Source organism: Nomascus leucogenys, chromosome X (genome assembly GCF_006542625.1).
Source record: "Nomascus leucogenys isolate Asia chromosome X, Asia_NLE_v1, whole genome shotgun sequence".
In the NCBI taxonomy this organism is placed as follows: domain Eukaryota; kingdom Metazoa; phylum Chordata; class Mammalia; order Primates; family Hylobatidae; genus Nomascus; species Nomascus leucogenys.
In genome coordinates, this window is record NC_044406.1 from 39787373 (window position 1) to 39805281 (window position 17909).

The window sequence follows — 17909 nt, forward strand, 5'->3', positions numbered from 1 at the left end:
GCTTATGAGACTTTTGGTTTTCTTGATTTGGAAAGGAGTGAATGCACTTTTGTTTGTATGAAGAATAACTGCATCACGTTGCACAGTGACCTTTTCCCAAAGGATGCAATGTCAAGAAGTGTGTGTAGTACCGTGGAATACTATGCAGCCATAAAAAAGGATGAGTTCATGTCCTTTGCAGGGACATGGATGAAGCTGGAAACCATCATTCTCAGCAAACTATCACACGGACAGAAAACCAAACACTGCGGCCTGTCAGGGGGTGGGGGGCTGAGGGAGTGAGAGCATAAGGATAAATACCTAACATAAATGACGAGTTGATGGGTGCAGCAAACCAACATGGCATATGTATACCTATGTAAGAAACCTGGACATTGTGTACATGTACCCTAGAACTTAAAGTATAATTTTTAAAAATTCCTATAGAAATTAATTAAAAATAATAATAATAATTAAAAGGAAGTGAGCATTTGGTGATAAAAAAAAGAAGTGTGTGTAGTACATGCTAGTCAGATGAACTTCAGTGAATATTTGAAAAAATAAAAGTACTTTTTAAATTTAAATTTTTACTCTGATATAATTGAAGACTTACAAAAAAAGTTGCAAAACTAGTTAAAAAAACTTCCTGTCTACACTTAACCTAGATTCTTCAGTGTTAACATTTTATCACATTTGTTTTATCCTCCCTGTCTTTTGTCTCTCCTTCTCTCTCTCTATGTATGTGCACACGCACACACACTTTCAAAAATATTTGGAGACTAAATTACAAAGACACTCTCTTACAGAAAAAAATAGTATAATCGAAATAAGGCCACTAACATTAATATAATATTTTTGCCTAATCTAAATCTAAAGATTTGTTCTGATTTTGCCAATTGTGCAAATTACACAAGAATTTCATGAGCAGGGAAGGGACAGAATCAAACCTATTCTGGGGTGTGGACAGAGCAGAATGGCCTACTGAAGCCTGGAGTAAGGTGCAGTCCACAGAGCTTCCACAGTCATTAGGCCTCCTCTGTCAGCCCCAAACCCCAAAGATGCACCCTCCTCCTTCTTCAGGTTCCCAAAAACTCCCACGTGATCTTCCACACTCCTGGTGTTGCCACAACCACATTGTCCTCCAGATAAACTTTGCCTGGCACTGATCACCCAAGGCAGTGGCCCCAGGGCTCTTCCACCTCTTCAGCACCTAACATGGCTTGGAGGATCCACAGAGCTACATCAATATTACGTAGATGCGACTGATGTCCTTCGGACCTCAAGAGCTGTGGGCAGCCGTAGAGTTCATCTCTCATCTCCATCCCCATTTACAAATGAGCAACTGAAGCTCAGAGAACTAAGACTGTTAGGGGCAGAGGTAACAGGATGCCCTGTTGGCTGCCTCTTAGGCCTGGTGTCTTCCCCACACATCATTCAGCTGTCTAAATTCCCCAGGCAAGTCATGATCTGTACACAGTATGAAGCTGGGAGTGTGGCTGGTGATGGGGGGAGGTGATACCTCATGGAAGACCTGTGCCTACCTTAGGGACTTATGGAAAGATGGATTGTTCTTTTCCAAGGCTGCAAGGTGGAGTCCATCCACCTGAATGTGGAGGCCGTGAACACACACCGGGAGAAGCCTGAGGTAGGTGGGGGACTCCGTGGCCAAAGCTGGCTGTGGACACAGCACACGGTGGAAGCACCTTCTCCACAGAAAGGCTGCCCCAACCCCACTGAGCCTGGGTGTTTTTCACCAAAAGGTGGAAAAAACAGCACCCAGAAATGCAGGAACTACAGCCCAGACCTGAGGCACCATGGAGATGCAGGGCTGGTGCAATCCCTACCAAAAAGGCCTCAGGCTGAGGTTTCCCCCAGGCCTACCTGAGGGTCAGGATCCAGGCCTGGCTGAAAGAGGGGAGCCTGGCAATGAGGACAACAGGCAGGGGAGGCATTGGGGCCCGGCACTGCTGTCTCCTTCCTATTAATCCTGGGCTCTCTCCTCAGAATGTGGACATCACTCAGGAACCTAAGGAAGCAGTGGACACCATCCCTACCCACTACCAAACCCTTCCTAGGAGGCCAAATTGCCTTTGCTCTTTTTTCTGCCCCAGGAGCTCCTGTCTCTGCCCTTGTCCACATGTGCAGATACCACCAAGCACCCAAGAAAGTTATGGCCTAGGCCTAAGGCCTAATTTTGTCCTCAGTGGGAGAGCCTTGCTTCCAGCATAGAACTCGGCAGCTCAAGCCAAGTTCCTGCTCACAGTCACAGTCAAAGGCTGTGCATGGAGCTTTGTCTTACTTTGTCATTCTTGTTCTTGAGGTAACAAAGTCTTCTCTTTCTCCCTGCAGGAGAGAAGAGGCCATTGTGAGGCCTCCTTCACTGTCCATAAGATCCTGTCTCGATGAGGCAGCCCCAGTCCTGTGCAAGTGGGAAGATTGTGAGGGCCTCCTAGAGGCACAGGATCCTGGGCAGCATTTCCAGAGACGGGGAGGAGTGCCTGTGAGCCCATCCCTTTATGAGCAATGTGACTAGGGGTGTATATTCCTTCTCACCGAGGAGAATCTGGCATCTAACTCACAGTGTTCTCTACTCCTACTCCTGTTGCCCTCCTGGAGTTATTTCACTTTCCACATGGGTTGTATAACCAACACCCTAGAATCAGAGGCCATGGACCCCTTATCTCCAGAATAGTCACCTTCTGTCCCCTTCAACTACCTACTCTCTGGACCTTATCATCACCTGGAGTTCCACCTCCTTTGTGTTCTTAAGTGCAACTGTCTGAGCACCAATACCCTCTCACTATGCGACTTCTTGCAATGTCACTCCAGGACACCTAGCAGCATATCTATCACATGAGAGTCACTTAAGTGATATTTATTGAATAAACTATACTAGTTCTTGGGTCCCGTGTTCATTGATCCTGCCTTTGTATCCCAATCCAGTAGCTGGATCTTCCCACATTTCCACCTGCTGAAAGCTGATCTACCCTTCAAACTAGAGCCGAGGTCCTGTCTCTCCCACATAAACATGATGCTCACTCCCCAAATATAGGGGAAAAAAGAAGCAGACAGCACATCTAATTCACTGTGCAATTTCAATGTTTATTTCTGATACCAAAACTTGACAGCACACAAGGGGAAAAAAAGCAGTAGACAAGGAACAGCAAATAAATTTATCTTGCATGCCACTTTCAGTCAACAGGATGTGGCTCTCTAGATAGCTGTGTTTAGAAGGAATCTGAGGCTTCAGCCTCACACAGGGGAAAGACTACTGCGATTGATAGCAATATCTGTGAACATAAGAAAGAAGAAGTAAAAAAATCAATGATATATATCAAATAATAAGGAATATACATACCAAAGAGTGCTGCCCCATACTTTCCTCATCTCCCTACAATGAGTTTCCTAATACTCCTAGCTCATGCACATAAATATAACCCCATGGACCCTATATCCCCCAGAGACCCTAACTGCCCAATCCAAAGTGATGTACCTACCCAACATCTCACTCAACCCAGAAGAAACCAATGGCACCGAAGTTGGCAGCGAAGTTGGCACTAGCTGTACCACCAGGACCAATAATGGGACCAGCAAAGGTCTGAGGGAATCTGGAGCGGGCATTCTGGTGGTATCTGGCCCAGAAGGTAAATGGAATTCTGGACCAAGGATCTCCAAAATCTCCTTCCTCATCCCAGGTCAGCAGCTCAAACTCAATGTCATCCCAGCTCCAGGGCCCAGACACAGCCTCATCTCCAATTCCCATGCGGGTTCTTGCTTCAGCCCGGGCTTCAGCCTCAGCTGCAGCAGCATCCAGAGCATCCAAGGCCTCATCTGCAGCCTCCATGAACTGTGCAGTCCAGTCACGAGGGTCTCTTTTCTGAACCTGAGATGAGGAATAGAAAACAAAACAAAATCCATTTACAATAGCCAAGATATGGAATCAACCTACGTGTCCATCAATGGATGAATGGATAAGGAAAATGTGATACACACACACACAATGGAATACTATTCAGCCTTTAAAAAGAAGGAAATTCTGCCATTTGCAACAACATGGATGATGCTGGATGACATTATGCTAAGTGAAATAAGCCAGACACAGAAGACAAGTACTGCATGACCTCACTTATACATGGAATCTAAAAACGTCTAACTCATAGAAGCAGAGAGTAGAATGGTAGTTTCCAGGGCCAGGGGTCAGGAGGGATGGGGAGATATTGGTTAAAAGGTACAAAATTGCAGTTAGATAGGAAGAATATGTTCTGGAGATCGACCGTATAGCATGATGACTATAGTTAATAATGTGTTGCTTATTTTAAATTGCTAAAAGAGTACATTTTAAATGTTCTCATCACAAAAAAAAATGTCAGTATATGAGGCTATGGAGAGTTAACTAGCTTGATGTAATCATTCTGCAATGTACACGTGTTATCAAAACATCATACTGTACCCCATAAATATATATACTTTTTATTAGTCAGTTAAAAATAAATGAATGGGCCGGGTACGGTGGCTCACGCCTGTAATCCCAACACTTCGGGAGGCTCAGGCAGGCAGATCACTTGAGGTCAGGAGTTCAAGACCAGCCTGGCTAACATGGCGAAACCCTGCCTCTAATAGAAAAATAAAAATTTAGCCAGGCATGATGGTGGCACATGCCTGTAATCCCAGATACTTGGGAGGCTGAGGCACAAGAATCGCTTGAACCTGGGAGGCAGAGGTTGAGGTGAGCCCAGATTGCGCCACTGCACTCTAGCCTGGGCAACACAGCAAAACTCAATCTTGGGAGAAAATAAATAAATAAATAAATAAATAAATAAATAAATAAGTAAAACAAAACAAAATACTTAAAAATTACATTGTACACTATAAATATATACAATTTTTGTCAATCACAATTTAGTAAAGTTGGGAAAAAATAAAAATACTTTAAAAACCTAAAAAAAAAAAACCTAAAACAAACTCATAATTGTATTAGCTAATATATTAACATATGTTAGCACCTAATACATGTTAAGTTTACCTAACAGCAACAACAAATACCACCAGCAATGCGGCACCTACCACGTGCCATACCTAGGATCTCAATCCTACCCTGGGCCTTTCCCAGTCAGCGATACTTCATCCCTTGACCTATCAATGCTGGAACAGTTCCTCCATTACCTCTGCAATGAATCTCAGCACTTTCATCTTGCTAGTCTCATGGTAGGAACGGAGGCCCCAGAGGAACTCATACTCCGGGGGGTTGCTGTTGGGCACTCGTCTGTAATCCAGGTATCTGAAAGAGCAAAACAGTCTTTGTGTCTACCTACCCAGGCAGAATGGTAGTCCACTAATGAAAAATAATCTTACATTTTTTAACAACAGATTTCAGATAGCAACTCCCCCTCGGGCTCATTCCTGAACACCATCAGGGTATGTACCCCTTAATCATCAAGCCTTGAATTCCTGCACTAGAACACTAAGCACTCACTTAGAGATGAAGGCGAGGCTTGTGTAGGGTCACAGAAAGGACAACATTTCCTTTCACTCCTTCTGCCTCAGCCCTAGCTCCAGATTCTTGTAATCTTGTCAGTGAGCCACAGAGGTCCATTGAAATGATTACAATGCAGTGCAAAAGTGTCAGCCTGGCCCAGCCTTGGGAATGTCTTCTGTGGGGATGGTGGATGGGCTTCACTTGCAAGACAACTACTTAGAAAAGTAGAAAAATTAGAAAAATTCTGGCCGGGTGTGGTGGCTCACACCTGTAATCCCAGCACTTTGGGAGGCAGAGGTGGGTGGATTGCTTGAGGTCAGGAGTTTGAGACCAGCCTGGCCAACGTGGTGAAGCCCCATCTCTACTAAAAATACAAAAACAGCCGGGCATGGTGGCACGCACCTGAAGTCCCAGTTACTCTGGAGGCTGAGGCACGAGAATTGCTTGAACCTGGGAGGTGGAAGTTCAAGCGAGCCAAGATTGTACCACTGCACTCCAACATGGGCAATAGAGTGAGACTCAGTCTCGAAAAAAACAAACAAAAGAATTCACCCGGTACGGTGGCTCACGCCTGTAATCCCAGCACTTCTGGAGGCCAAGGCAGGCGATCACCTGAAGTCGGGAGTTTGAGACCAGCCTAACATGGAGAAACACCGTCTCTACTAAGAAGACAAAATTAGCTGGGCGTGGGGGCACATGCCTGTAATCCCAGCTACTCAAGAGGCAGAGGCAGGAGAATCACTTGAACCCAGGAGGCAGAGGTTGCGGTGAGCCGAGATCACGCTATTGCACTCCAGCCTGGGCAACAAGAGCAAAACTCCATCTCAAAAAATAAAAAAATAAAAACTAAATAAAAAATAATTTAACCATGAGGACTATATGCAATAAATACTCCTGAGGACATAAGTGTTTCTGTATGCACAGAAACACATATGCACAGGTATAGTGTAAGAAACGAGCTTGAGAAGGGCTTTCTTTTATTTTTTTTGAGACAGGGTCTCTCTCTGTTGCCCAGGTTGGAGTGCAGTGGCATGATCACAGCTCACTGCAGCCTCGACTTCCTGGGCTCAGATGATTCTCCCCTACCTCAGCCTCCCAAGTAGCTGGGACTACAGGTGCATGTCACCACACCTGGCTAATTTTTGTATTTTTTGTAGAGATGGGGTTTCGTTATGTTGCCTAGGCTGGTCTTGAACTCCTAGGCTCAAGCGATCTGCCCACCTGAGCCTCCCAAAGTGCTGGGATTACAGGCGTGAGCCATTGCATCCAGCCAGGAAGGGCTTTCTAAAGCTGACCAGCACACAGGCAGAATCATAAGCAGCAGGAAAAGCCCCTTAGGCATCACTTACTTCTGCTTTACAAACTCGTAGGTGAGAAGTTTCCTTAGATCTCCAAGGAGGGGATGTCTCACCCTGAAGGTAAAAAAAGGAAACCCACAATCAGAGGCTATTACCACGCCCAAAGAGCTTTCCAGAACAGAGGTCAGAGATGAGAAAAGAGGCAGAGAGTTCAGAACTGTTTCCCCATCCACCCAGGTCACATCTTTGGGCTCTGAACGTCCCCAAACCAAACCCTCCAGAACCCCAGGTTAATGCAATCCTGGGACCATCCACTGCTGCCAAAGGATGGTACAAACAGGCAAGAGATGAGAGAGCCCAATCATACCCAGGACGCAGTCCCATCTTGCGTAGTGCCTCCCAGAGGACAGCTGCAATGGGAGGCAAGGGGAGACAAGGGACGGAAAATAAGCATGGAAATCAGGCTGTGGCCAACCCCCAGCTGCAGGTCCAGCCACTCACCCTCACTGGCACGGTTGCCATTCATGAAGATGACACCCAGAATCACCAAGAGGAGACCGAGCTTGGGTGTGTCTTTGGTCCTAAGGGAATATAGAAAGAATATATTTTCAGCAGCCATTTGCATGAGAGACCCCAACCAGCTTGCCCATCTAGCCTCCCCAATATTCCTTAGCTAGGGGAGAATTATACCCCAGCTCTGCCCATGACCTGCTATGTGACCCTGAACCCTGGACCCTGATCTACGTGAAACTCCTAGAAAAAAAGCACCACTGACAAAGACCATGTTCCACCTTCTTTCCCATCTTACGTTCCCAGTATGCCAGCCAGGGACTCGGGGGTACTGATGAGAATATACAGGTGTTCTTCTTTGTCAATTTCTTTCAGCTGAATCCCAAATTTCTACAGGGGCAAGAAAACAGACTATGAAATTACAACATCTAGCATAAGCTACCCATAGGCAGACACTCATCTCCCTGAGACTTGCCCTAAACTCCCAGTAGGAACCCCATGAATCTTTGAAATCAAGACTTTCCCCATTATTCCTGTACCCCAGGGCTGCCTTCTCACCTTCTCTAGGACAAAGCATGCACGTTCAATGATTTCTGGATAAACATCAGTGTATTCACGGATGATATCTCTCAGCATTTCTGTAGGAGAGAGGAGGGAGCCATCTGAGCCAAGCAGGGGCCACAGAGCAGCAGTCCCTTTGCCAGCCCTGCTGGGGGTAGCACAGTCAAGGTCCTCAAGGGTGGAAAGAGCCAACCATGGAAAGGAGGGGATAGAAGGGGAAAGGTCATACAAGCAGAAGAATGACGACAGAGCATGGAGTGAAGGGAAGGGCAGAGCTGGGGGAGGGGACACTGGATGCCTACCTGAGCGCTTGATGGGCACCTTTGTGTAGTCCTTAAGCATCAAGTACTTGACCAACTTATTTGCCTGGGAGGGAAAAAGGAAATTAAATTTTTAAGACATTTACAAAAAAAACTTAGTTGAATTATAGACGAGAGGGTGACAAAGAAAAGAGCAAGAGAGGGGAAAAGTGACTGGGGAGTTACAGCTCTTACTCTTTCCTGAAGAAGGGCCACATCTCGGGGCTGTGCAGCACCCGGGTTCTGTGAGGCACGCGAGTTGGGGGAAGGGCGCAGGTTAGGCGAGGGGCGCAGGTTCTGCCAGTCAGGTGGAATTGGCCAATCAGCGGGGATCCAGTCAGGTGGTAGTGGCCAGTCAGTGGGAAGTGGCCAATCGGGTGGCAGTGGCCAGTCGGGTGGTAGTGGCCAGTCAGGAGGACCTTGCCAGTCTGGAGGACCCTGCCAGCCCGGTGGGGTCTGCCATCCAGGTGGGGTCTGCCATCCAGGTGGATTCTGCCAGGCCAGTGGATTCGGCCAGACAACAGGGCCGGGCCAGACAATGGGGTTTGGCCAGATCACTGGGTTCTGCCAGATTACTGGGTTTGGCCAAATCACTGGGTTCTGCCAAGCGACTGGGTTCTGCCAGGCTGGTGGGGTCTGCCTAGCTGGAGGGCTCTGACGTGCTGGTGGGGTCTGCCTGGCTGTCTGGTTTTGCCAGCCCGAGGGGTTCTGCCAAGCCAATGGCGTCTGCCAGAGCACATTGGGGGGTGCGCCAGGTGGGTTCTGAGTCGTCACTGGAACTGGTGCAGACCTCCAGGTTCCTGCAGCCAGTGGGGCCCGCCTCTGATCCCCACTGCTGTTCTCTTCAACATTCAAGTTATTAATCTGCATCATCAGAGAAAAGAAAAGTTCAGAATCACCAGTGGGTTCTGTGTCCTCACCTTATCTATTCCAGGAATGCCCTCTAAACCCTCACCTGTAGTGACAGCCTGACCCACTAGCCATTGGTCACCCTGAGTCCTGGGTTTGTCTTTCACTGTCTTCCAGGCAGGAGTTTCATCTCTGAGCCAGGCCAGGAGCAACCCAAAGATGGGGCCTGAGGCTTCTCCTCTTCCTATGTCCACCACTGGTTCTGCCTGTACCACCCTGAACAAATCACTCAAGTCACTTCACCTCTGTGGCACTTAATTTCCTTCTCTGTAAAATTGGGACTATGATCCCTACCTGGTAGGAGGCGCCTTTAAGATTTGATGAAACAACCTGTGTGAATGTGCCTAGCTCAAGGCTTAACACATGGTGGTTACTAACAAAATGTAAACTGAATTACATACAGGTAGTATATATTATTTGTGTCCTTGTATTATCTCCCCATCAGTTTATGAACATCCGGAGGACAGGAATAAACATTCTCTTCAAATGCCCTATAGCCTAGCTGAATACAGTTACATACATTGTTTTGTTTAGAACAAATGAACACCCTCAGAGAAGAACGGAGAGAGCCCCAAAGCAAAATGAAGTTAGCAGGGATCTCACCTTGCGGGTCCTCTTGCCCCGAATTATTGTCCGGGACTCCAGATTCTGAGCCTGGGAACCATCTGCTGATGTCTGTGCAGTTGCACCGTCAGGTTCAGAGATACCTGGGTCGGTCTCTATGTCAGCCTGGGAAGTGGCCATTTTGGCCTGATTTACATTCTGGGTCTGGGTATCAGCTGCTGGGGCCTTAGTGGTATCATTCCAAGCCTTGAAGGGGGTCTTAGGCCTGCTGTTGGCCAGGTCATTGGCATTGAGAGACTGAGAGAAATTGTAGGTGGCATTTGGGCCCACTTTAGTAGTGGCATTCTGGGCCTTGAAGGCCATCTCAGACTTGTTAGCAGCTAACTCACCAGTGGTTGCTGCCTGGGAAAAATCATAGGCAGCATTTGGACCCTTTGGGGTAGCATTTTGGGACTTAAAGGCTGCCTTGGGCTGCGTGTTGGGCACATCCTTGGCATTATGAGCCTGAGAGAAATCATAGACACCATTTGGGCCTTTTGTGGTGGCATTCTGGACTTTAAAGGCTGACTTAGGCCTAGCGGCAGCTGCTGAAACCTGAATGTCAGCCATCTCATTGGCAGTTGGGGGCTGTGAACTCTGGGGACTGGCAGCTGCGGTGGCCTGGTTAGTAGGTGGAGCCTCTGAGATCTGGATGGCCTCCATCAAGGTCTGCATAAGCAAGGCGCTGTCTTCTACGGAGGCCTCAGCCTGCAAACACAGGGGGGAAAAAATTAAATCTCTGGGCCTCTGAGGCAGGAGGTGGGGTGGGAATAGGGAGCCCGGGTGGCAGCGCAGCAGGGGAGCTGCAGGCGGGCGGTGGGTGCAAAAAACAGGGGGGCTGAGGCAGAGATCTACGGGGCCCGCGAGGGGCGATGGGGGGCGGGGCGGGTACTAAACATGTGGCAGGGGTGAAGTAGGGCAGGGGCAAAATGAGGGGTGGGGCGGTATGCGGAAAGTGGGCACGAACAGGAGCCGGGGACGCTCCAAGAGGCGTGCAGTAGCAGCTCAGGACGGCAGGGGGATCGCGGAGTTGAGAATAAGGGGGGTCGCACAGAGTGGGGAATGCAGAGAGAGGGAGGGTGGAGGCAGGAGGCTGGGGGAGGGGGTGACAGACTGCTCTACAAGCGTCAGGACTCTGGAAAAAAAAAATGGTTCCTTACCCACCCCGCATTCTCTGGGCAGATTGCCCTGACTACTAACAGGGTCTCCCCTCTCTCTGAGCAGGGACTGATGGCTGAAAAGAGACGCCCCTCCCCCGCTTCGATAAACGATGGGAATTCAAAAAGCCCACGGAGTCTAGTCACTAAATAGGGCCAAACCGGATCCCGGCGTTTGGGAGACCAAAGAGGCCCGCGGGGAGGGGTGACTGTCGGCTGGGGAAATGGTGGGGTGGGGAGTGGAGATCTCACCTGGAAGCCGAGGAGGCCCGCACCACAGTCCATTTTCTGAGCCATGGCTCCGGTCCCTCTGGCAAGAGCGGAGCCTGGGGGCTGTGGGAGAGGGGCAGGGCGTTATACTACAGAGGACAAATACGAAGGACCGAATTGGGAGGGGGGTGACTTTGGTCTGACTGTGCGGGCGGATAAGGTGAATGTGAGGAGGAACGGATCGGAGCGGGAAAAGTGAATGGGCGTCCAGATGGAGGTTCTGAACCCCGAGAAGCTACTGACAGGGTGAAGCATCAAATGGGGTTCGGGAAGCAGATGAGTTCTGAATTCGGAGGGGGGTGCGGTTGGGTTGGGATTCGCATTTGGGAAGTTGCATGGAGGTTTTGAGTCAGGAGGAATCATCTAACAGTACAGATCGAGGTCAAGGAATCTGAGGATTTCGAACGATGGGAGGGATCGGACAGGGGTTTTGAATCAGGAAGGATCGGGAGGGGCATGTGAATTGGGGTTTGGGGGGTGGAAGGGGATTCAGAATCCAGGGTGAAGGGATCGGGATAAAAAAAATGGGGGCCCGCACCAGGGGGCAGATGCCCAGTCTGGGGGCTAAGTCTCACCTTGCCTCAGGCCCCAACCCCAACCCCCACGCTGCCTCCCTTCTTCACGACTCAGAGGATCGGGATTGCTGGGCTCGGCTCTCAGCAGCCGCACTCTCTCCTTGTCCAGGAGAAAATGCCAGCGCGGCAGCTTGGGCGACCCCGCCTCTTCGCCTAATATACCACCCACCGCCTCAGGACGTTACGCGCATGCGCAAACACTGAACAGCCAAAGTCAGTCCCGCCTGCTTTCCCAACAAAAGCTTCGTCCTGGAGACCATGATGCGCATGTGCCCTGGAAGGCGGTCCCGCCCCCTTTGCCAACACACCACCCCACCACCAACCAGGTCGACACTATACAACAGCACCTCCTCTTCCTCTACGCCCCCTCCCCCAACAGATGCGCTGTGCCTCTTGGTCCCACCCCTTGCCCCACACACCGGCCCCCTACCTTTTCCGCAATGCGTCTCTATTCCGTCCCTCCCCTATTCAAGGCCCCTCCTGTCAGGTCGGCTTGCACCTCCACCCCCTTGCCCAGCATGCTTAGGTCTCTGTGTGGGGTCTCTAACTGCAACAAGTGTTAGACCTCTGCTGAGGAAACGGAATGGCCTGAGAGGATACACTATTGGAGCTAACAAAGTAGTAGTAGTAAGTCTGTGGTTGCCACGTGACTCCATCATTTCTCCCCCACCCCCTGCCCGCCCCCACAAGCTCCCAGACGCAGAAAGAACGTTAGTTTCTTCCCTGTTCTTTCTGCAGCTCCGGTGATGGACTCATTTTGTGTGTGTTGGGGGAGGAAAGGAGGGAAGGGCACAGCTTGTACATCACAGCAGGATTTGTGCTGGGGCTTGTCTTCCTGTCACAGTAGCCCTGGGAGGTGGATGTCAGCATCCCCATTTTGCAGATCAAGAAGCTGAGGCACAGACACATTGCATGAACTAGACAAGGCCACAGAGCCAGGAAACAAAATGCAAAATTTGGGTCTGGGTCTTCCTGACTCCAAAGCCCACGTTCTGCTCATGCTGGCCTGGGGACTAAGGGTACCCCTCCCTCCTCCATTTGAGCAACAGACCACAGCACCCCATTTGTACCAAACAAGCAAAGTTTGTGTTCTAGGAGGCCCAAGCTCATGCTCTGCATGCAGGAGGACACAAGCAGAGGCCCCCACCTCCCCCTGGACATCTAGGTGTGGGAATTGCTCCTTGGGGTCCACTCTGTGCTCAGAACGTCAGGCCTCTTCCCTATCAGGGATACAATCACACTGTCCCTGAGGCCTTCCTGGTGCCCACTGGAGCAGCCAGGACAATCAGACTTGTGTGTCTGAGCCATGGCAAGCCCTGGTTCCTTTCAGGGCTGGGGCCTGGGGCAGCTGTGGTTTTATGGAGAGAAACTGGGCTGGGCTTCAGAATTCCAGGGATGGAGTGCCCAGCCTGTCTGTCTCGAGCTGTGTGAGCCTGCTCAGGTCACTGAATTCTCTGGGCCTGGTTTCTCAACGTGCAAAGTGGAATGCACAGCAAGTGGGTCCTACCCAAGGACACACATGTTGCTATGCTTCCAGGATAACTGGAGAAACTCAAAAACGCAGAAAATTAAATACAGATGTGAGGTGACTCAAATTAAACTGGAACATTTCCAAAATTCAAGACAGATCTTTGTGCAGTTCACATTTGTTCTGGCATCAACTCATGCCAGACGCCTGCACATGAAAGGAAGCTAATGCTAGGAAGGACTGCAGCATTTGGTCCCCAAGGGCCAACATCAGTTCTGCCTGGCTGGATGACTTTCCTCATCTGTTGCATAGCAACCTCCTCTGTCAGCTGCCTGTTTTTCCTCAGCACTTCCTCTGTAAAGTGTCTGCAGTGAGACGTGATCAGACTCAGGAAAGGAGGTCGGAAACACCATTTTCTATGCTATCTGTTTCCATATCTGTATCTTCGGTCATGACTTGGCCTATGAATTCTAGATCCATAGTAACTACCTACCTCACTTCTCCAAATGGATATCTCTCAGTATTCTCTAAATTAACAGGTCCCAAACCGATTCCTTCATACGCCTCCTCCTTCCCACCAACACAGTGTTTCTCCTCTAGTTATGCCTTTCTTTCCCATTTAGAGTGTAAACCTCTTAGGGAGACAGATTTTTGTTTTATTCATTGTTGTTTCTCCAGCGCCTAGAACCATGCCTGGCACATTTTTATATCCTCAATAAATATTTGTTAAATGAATGAATCACACTCTCCATCCCATTGCTAAAGCAAGAAACCTGAGAGGCAATTTTTCCTGTGATCAATTCACTTATTTTTCCTCATTACACAAATAATGCACACTCATCATTATACATTCAAACACTGCCTAAATATTTTAGAAATCAAATGAACATCAGTCTAAATCTCATAACCTTGGACAATTGCTTAGATTTGGTGCTACCTTTTCATACTTTACGCACATATATGTTGTTACATAAATGATGTGTTATATATGCCAGACCTTAAATTGCATTCTTTTCCTTACTGCTTCCCACTTCCTTTCAATTCTACCTTCACCTGCCAAACACTTGTTTTTAACACCATTTGATATCCTTCCATACTCAAAAGTTGTTTCTTATTTTTACAAATTTAAGATTACATGAACTTTTATGTGTCTGAATTATCTTATTTGACAACAGTCTACCTCTGATTCATTCTTTTAAACGACTGCATAATATTCCATGGTAAGAATGTACCACAATGTATTTAACCATTCCCCCATGGATGGAATCCATTTTAGTTTCAGGATTTTTGTGGGGAGCATGGCACATACAACAATATTGCAATAAAAATACTTGTACATATATTCTTATACTTTAATAATTAGTGTTTGTCTTTATTTCCGTGACACCAGAAGCCCAGGAGTAAGACTGATATACTCTACAAGACTTTTCCAATTTTTTTTTTTGCCAATCTTATGTGTATTTATTGGTATCTCCTTATGGTTTTAATTTATATTTCTGATAAGCAATGTGGTAGAACACATTTTTATACATTAATGAACATATTAGATTTATTTTGTAATATGCTTGTATCTTTTACCTGTTTTTCATTTGGGTTGTCTGTCTTACTGACTTTTAGGAGTTCTTTATATAGCTTTATAGATCCTTACTGAAAACCCTTGAGGCCAGATGTATTTCGATTTTTAACATTTTAGTAAGGTCATATATATTCTTACTTAACAGTTCCAACTGCAAAAGCCGCAAAGGCCAGATATTCACTTCTTCACATGCCCTTGGCAGCTAAGAGAATGTGATCTAGGATTTACCAGTGTGGCAAGCTCCTGAAGACCATCCTCAGATTCAATGATTTGCTAGAAGGACTCAGAGAACTCAGAAAAAGTGTTATGGCTATTGTTTATTACAGTGAAAGGATACAGATTAAAATCAGCAAAAGTAAAATGTGCACAGGGAAAAATTCAGGAGAGACCAGGCACGACTTTTCAGTTGTACTCTCCCAATGGAGTTGTATGGCCGGTGCTTAATTCCCAACAATGATGTGTGAAAATATGTATGAAATACTGTCAACCAGGGAAGTTCACCCAAGCCTTGGTGCCCAGAGTTGTTTTTGGGGTTCAGTCAGACAGGCATGGAGCACCTGTGTGGTTGACCTTAGTTATTCAGTCTCTAGCCCATGCACAGATTAAACTAGTATCTCTCAGCCCAAGGCTCACACCGCAAATCACACTGTTAGCATAAACTATCCAGTGTGGGCCAAGGCCACAGTAAACAAAGACACTCTGATCAGGCAGGATACTCCAAGGGCTTACAGATTATCTCCCAAGAGCTGGTCAAGAGCCAAAGCATTCTTTGCAAAAGACCTTTTTTCGGAAAGCACAGGGTTTGAACATTGCAGACCTGCTGAGTACAACCCTTTCACTGCAGTTACAACTTAGACCTAACACTTTGTCTCAAAGGAGTGATTCAAATATGCAGTGATGGAATTCATCGCCATAGTTGTGGTGGTGGGAGCAGCAGCCACAAGAAAATCCAGTTTCTAGGGGCAGCATTAGCAGCAAGGCTAACATCCAGTGTCTATTGTTCAGTAGCGGCAGCAATGGTATCCAACCAGCTAATACATATGGCATGATTTTTTTTTTTTTTTTTTTTTTTGAGACAGAGTCTCACTCTTTCACTCAGGCTGGAGTGCAATGGCATGATCTCAGCTCACTACAACCTCCACCACCCAGGTTCAAGTGATTCTCCTGCTAGAGCTTCCCGAGTAACTGGGATTACAGGCACCCACCATCACGCCCGGATAATTTTTCTATTTTTAGTAGAGATGGGGTTTCACCATGTTGGCCAGGCTGGTGTAGAACTCCTGACCTCAGGTGATCCACCCACCTCAGCCTCCCAAAGTGTCAGGATTACAGGCGTGAGCCACCATGCCAGGCCCTATGGCATGATTTTTGAAATATAACTGATGCCCTACTGCTTTTAATTAATATTTTATTAATTCTGCTTTTAAAAAACTTTTTAAACTTTTTATTTTGAAATAATTACAGACACACAGGGAATTGCGAGGATAGTACAGTGAGGTTCTATGTACCCTTTATCTGCTTCCCCAATGGTTACATCTGTGTAACTGCAGCACAAAATCAAAACCAAGACACTGACATTGGTACAATATGTGTATATAGTTCTATATCACCCTATCACATGTGGAAGTCTCTACAAACACCACAGCAATCAAGACACAGAACTATTTCATCACCACAAAGATTCCCCTCATACTACCCCATTATAGTCACAATCAACCCTCCTTCACCGCCCCCGTCCCTAACCCCTGGCAGCCACTAATGTGTTCTCCATCTCTATAATTTTATCATTTCAAGGGGTCATGAAAATGTAATCATACAATATATCACATTTTGAGATTGGCTTTTTTCACACTCAGCATAATGCCTGTGAGATGCATCCCAGTTGTCTTGTGTATCAGAGTTTCTTGTTTTATTGTTGAGTACTATTACATGGTATAGAGGTGCTTCAACAGTTGGTTTAACCATTCACCCACTGAAAGACATCTGGGTCATTTCCAGTTTGGGGCTACTGTGAATGAAGCTGCTATACACATTTGTGTACAAGTATCTGTGTGAACCTAAGTTCCCATTTCTCTGGGATAAGTACCCAAGAGTGCAATTGTTGGAGTATATAGTAAGTGCATATTAGTTTTACAAGAAATTACCAAACTTTCCTAGAGTGATCATACCATTTGACATTCCCACCAACAATGTGTGAAGGATACAGTTTCTCCAAATCCTTGCTAGCATCTGCTGGTGTCAGTATATTTTGGCCATAGGTGTGTAGTAATATCTTACTGTGGTTTTAATTTGCATTTCCCTAATGGCTAATGATGTTGAACATCTTTATATGTGCTTATTTGCCATCCATATATCCTCTTTGATTAAATGCTTCTTCATGCCTTTTACCTATTTTTTAATTAAAAAAATTTTGTGGGTACATAGTAGGTATATATATTCATGGGGTACATGAGACGTTTTGATACAGGAATGCAATGTAAAATAAGCACATCATTGAGAATCCATCCCCTCAAGCATTTATCCTTTGAGTTACAAACAACCCAATTACACTATGTTACTTTAAAATGTACAATTAACTATAGTCACCCTATTGTGCTATCAAGTAGTAGGTCTTATCCATTCTTTCTAAGTATTTTGTACCCATTAACCATCCCCAACTCCTTCCCAGCCCCCCATTACCCTTAATTACATTGTTTTCTTTCTTTTCTCTTTTACTGTTGAATATTGAGAGTTCGTGTATTTTATGTACGAGTCTTTTGTCAGATATATGGTTTGCAAATACTTTCTCCCAGTTTGCAGAGACTTTTGCAGGGGAAATTTTGAAGAAATTCAATTTATTGGTTTTTTTTTCCTTTTATGGATTGTGGGTTTTATGTCATTTCTAAGAACTCTTCAACAAGCCCTAGTACCTCACGATTTTCTCCTACGATATCTTCTAAAAGTTTTATGGTTTTAATTTTTACATTGATGTCTGTCATCCATTTGGGTTTAAGTTTTAATGAGGTGTGAGGTTTAAGCTGAAGTTCATTTGGCAGCGGGGAGGGGGCGGGGGGGGGCAGGTGTCAGAGCTATGGATATCCAGTCAGGCCAGTACAGGGTGATTAAAGGGTGATTAAAGGGTGATCCTTCTTCCTTTGAATTGTTCTTGCACCTTTGTCGAAAATCAGCTGGCATATTTGTGAGGCAATTTCTGAGTTCTCTGTTCTATTCTATTGTTCTGTGTCTGTT

The 17909-nt window shown here is 46.7% G+C and overlaps 1 protein-coding gene across 2 annotated transcripts in view; it reads right to left on the reverse strand.

Annotated features, from left to right (window-relative positions):
- Positions 1–3060: 3060 nt before the first annotated feature.
- The window catches only part of MAGED1 (MAGE family member D1), a 99467-nt gene continuing 84618 nt past the window's right edge, over positions 3061–17909 (reverse strand). Inside the window, exons 1-13 of one of the 2 annotated variants that reach the window (XM_030807663.1) lie at positions 11638–11826; positions 11045–11125; positions 9636–10343; positions 8319–8987; positions 8127–8190; positions 7822–7901; positions 7562–7653; positions 7255–7334; positions 7121–7163; positions 6805–6867; positions 5143–5257; positions 3477–3862; positions 3061–3269 (exon numbers count right to left, since the gene is read on the reverse strand). In XM_030807663.1, the coding sequence (XP_030663523.1) occupies positions 3485–3862; positions 5143–5257; positions 6805–6867; positions 7121–7163; positions 7255–7334; positions 7562–7653; positions 7822–7901; positions 8127–8190; positions 8319–8987; positions 9636–10343; positions 11045–11089 (2337 nt within the window). In that variant the 5' untranslated portion in view covers positions 11090–11125; positions 11638–11826 and the 3' untranslated portion in view covers positions 3061–3269; positions 3477–3484. Of the gene's footprint in view, positions 3270–3476; positions 3863–5142; positions 5258–6804; positions 6868–7120; positions 7164–7254; positions 7335–7561; positions 7654–7821; positions 7902–8126; positions 8191–8318; positions 8988–9635; positions 10344–11044; positions 11126–11637; positions 11827–17909 lie in introns of those variants that run through there. The other variant, XM_030807664.1, reaches the window with a different exon arrangement.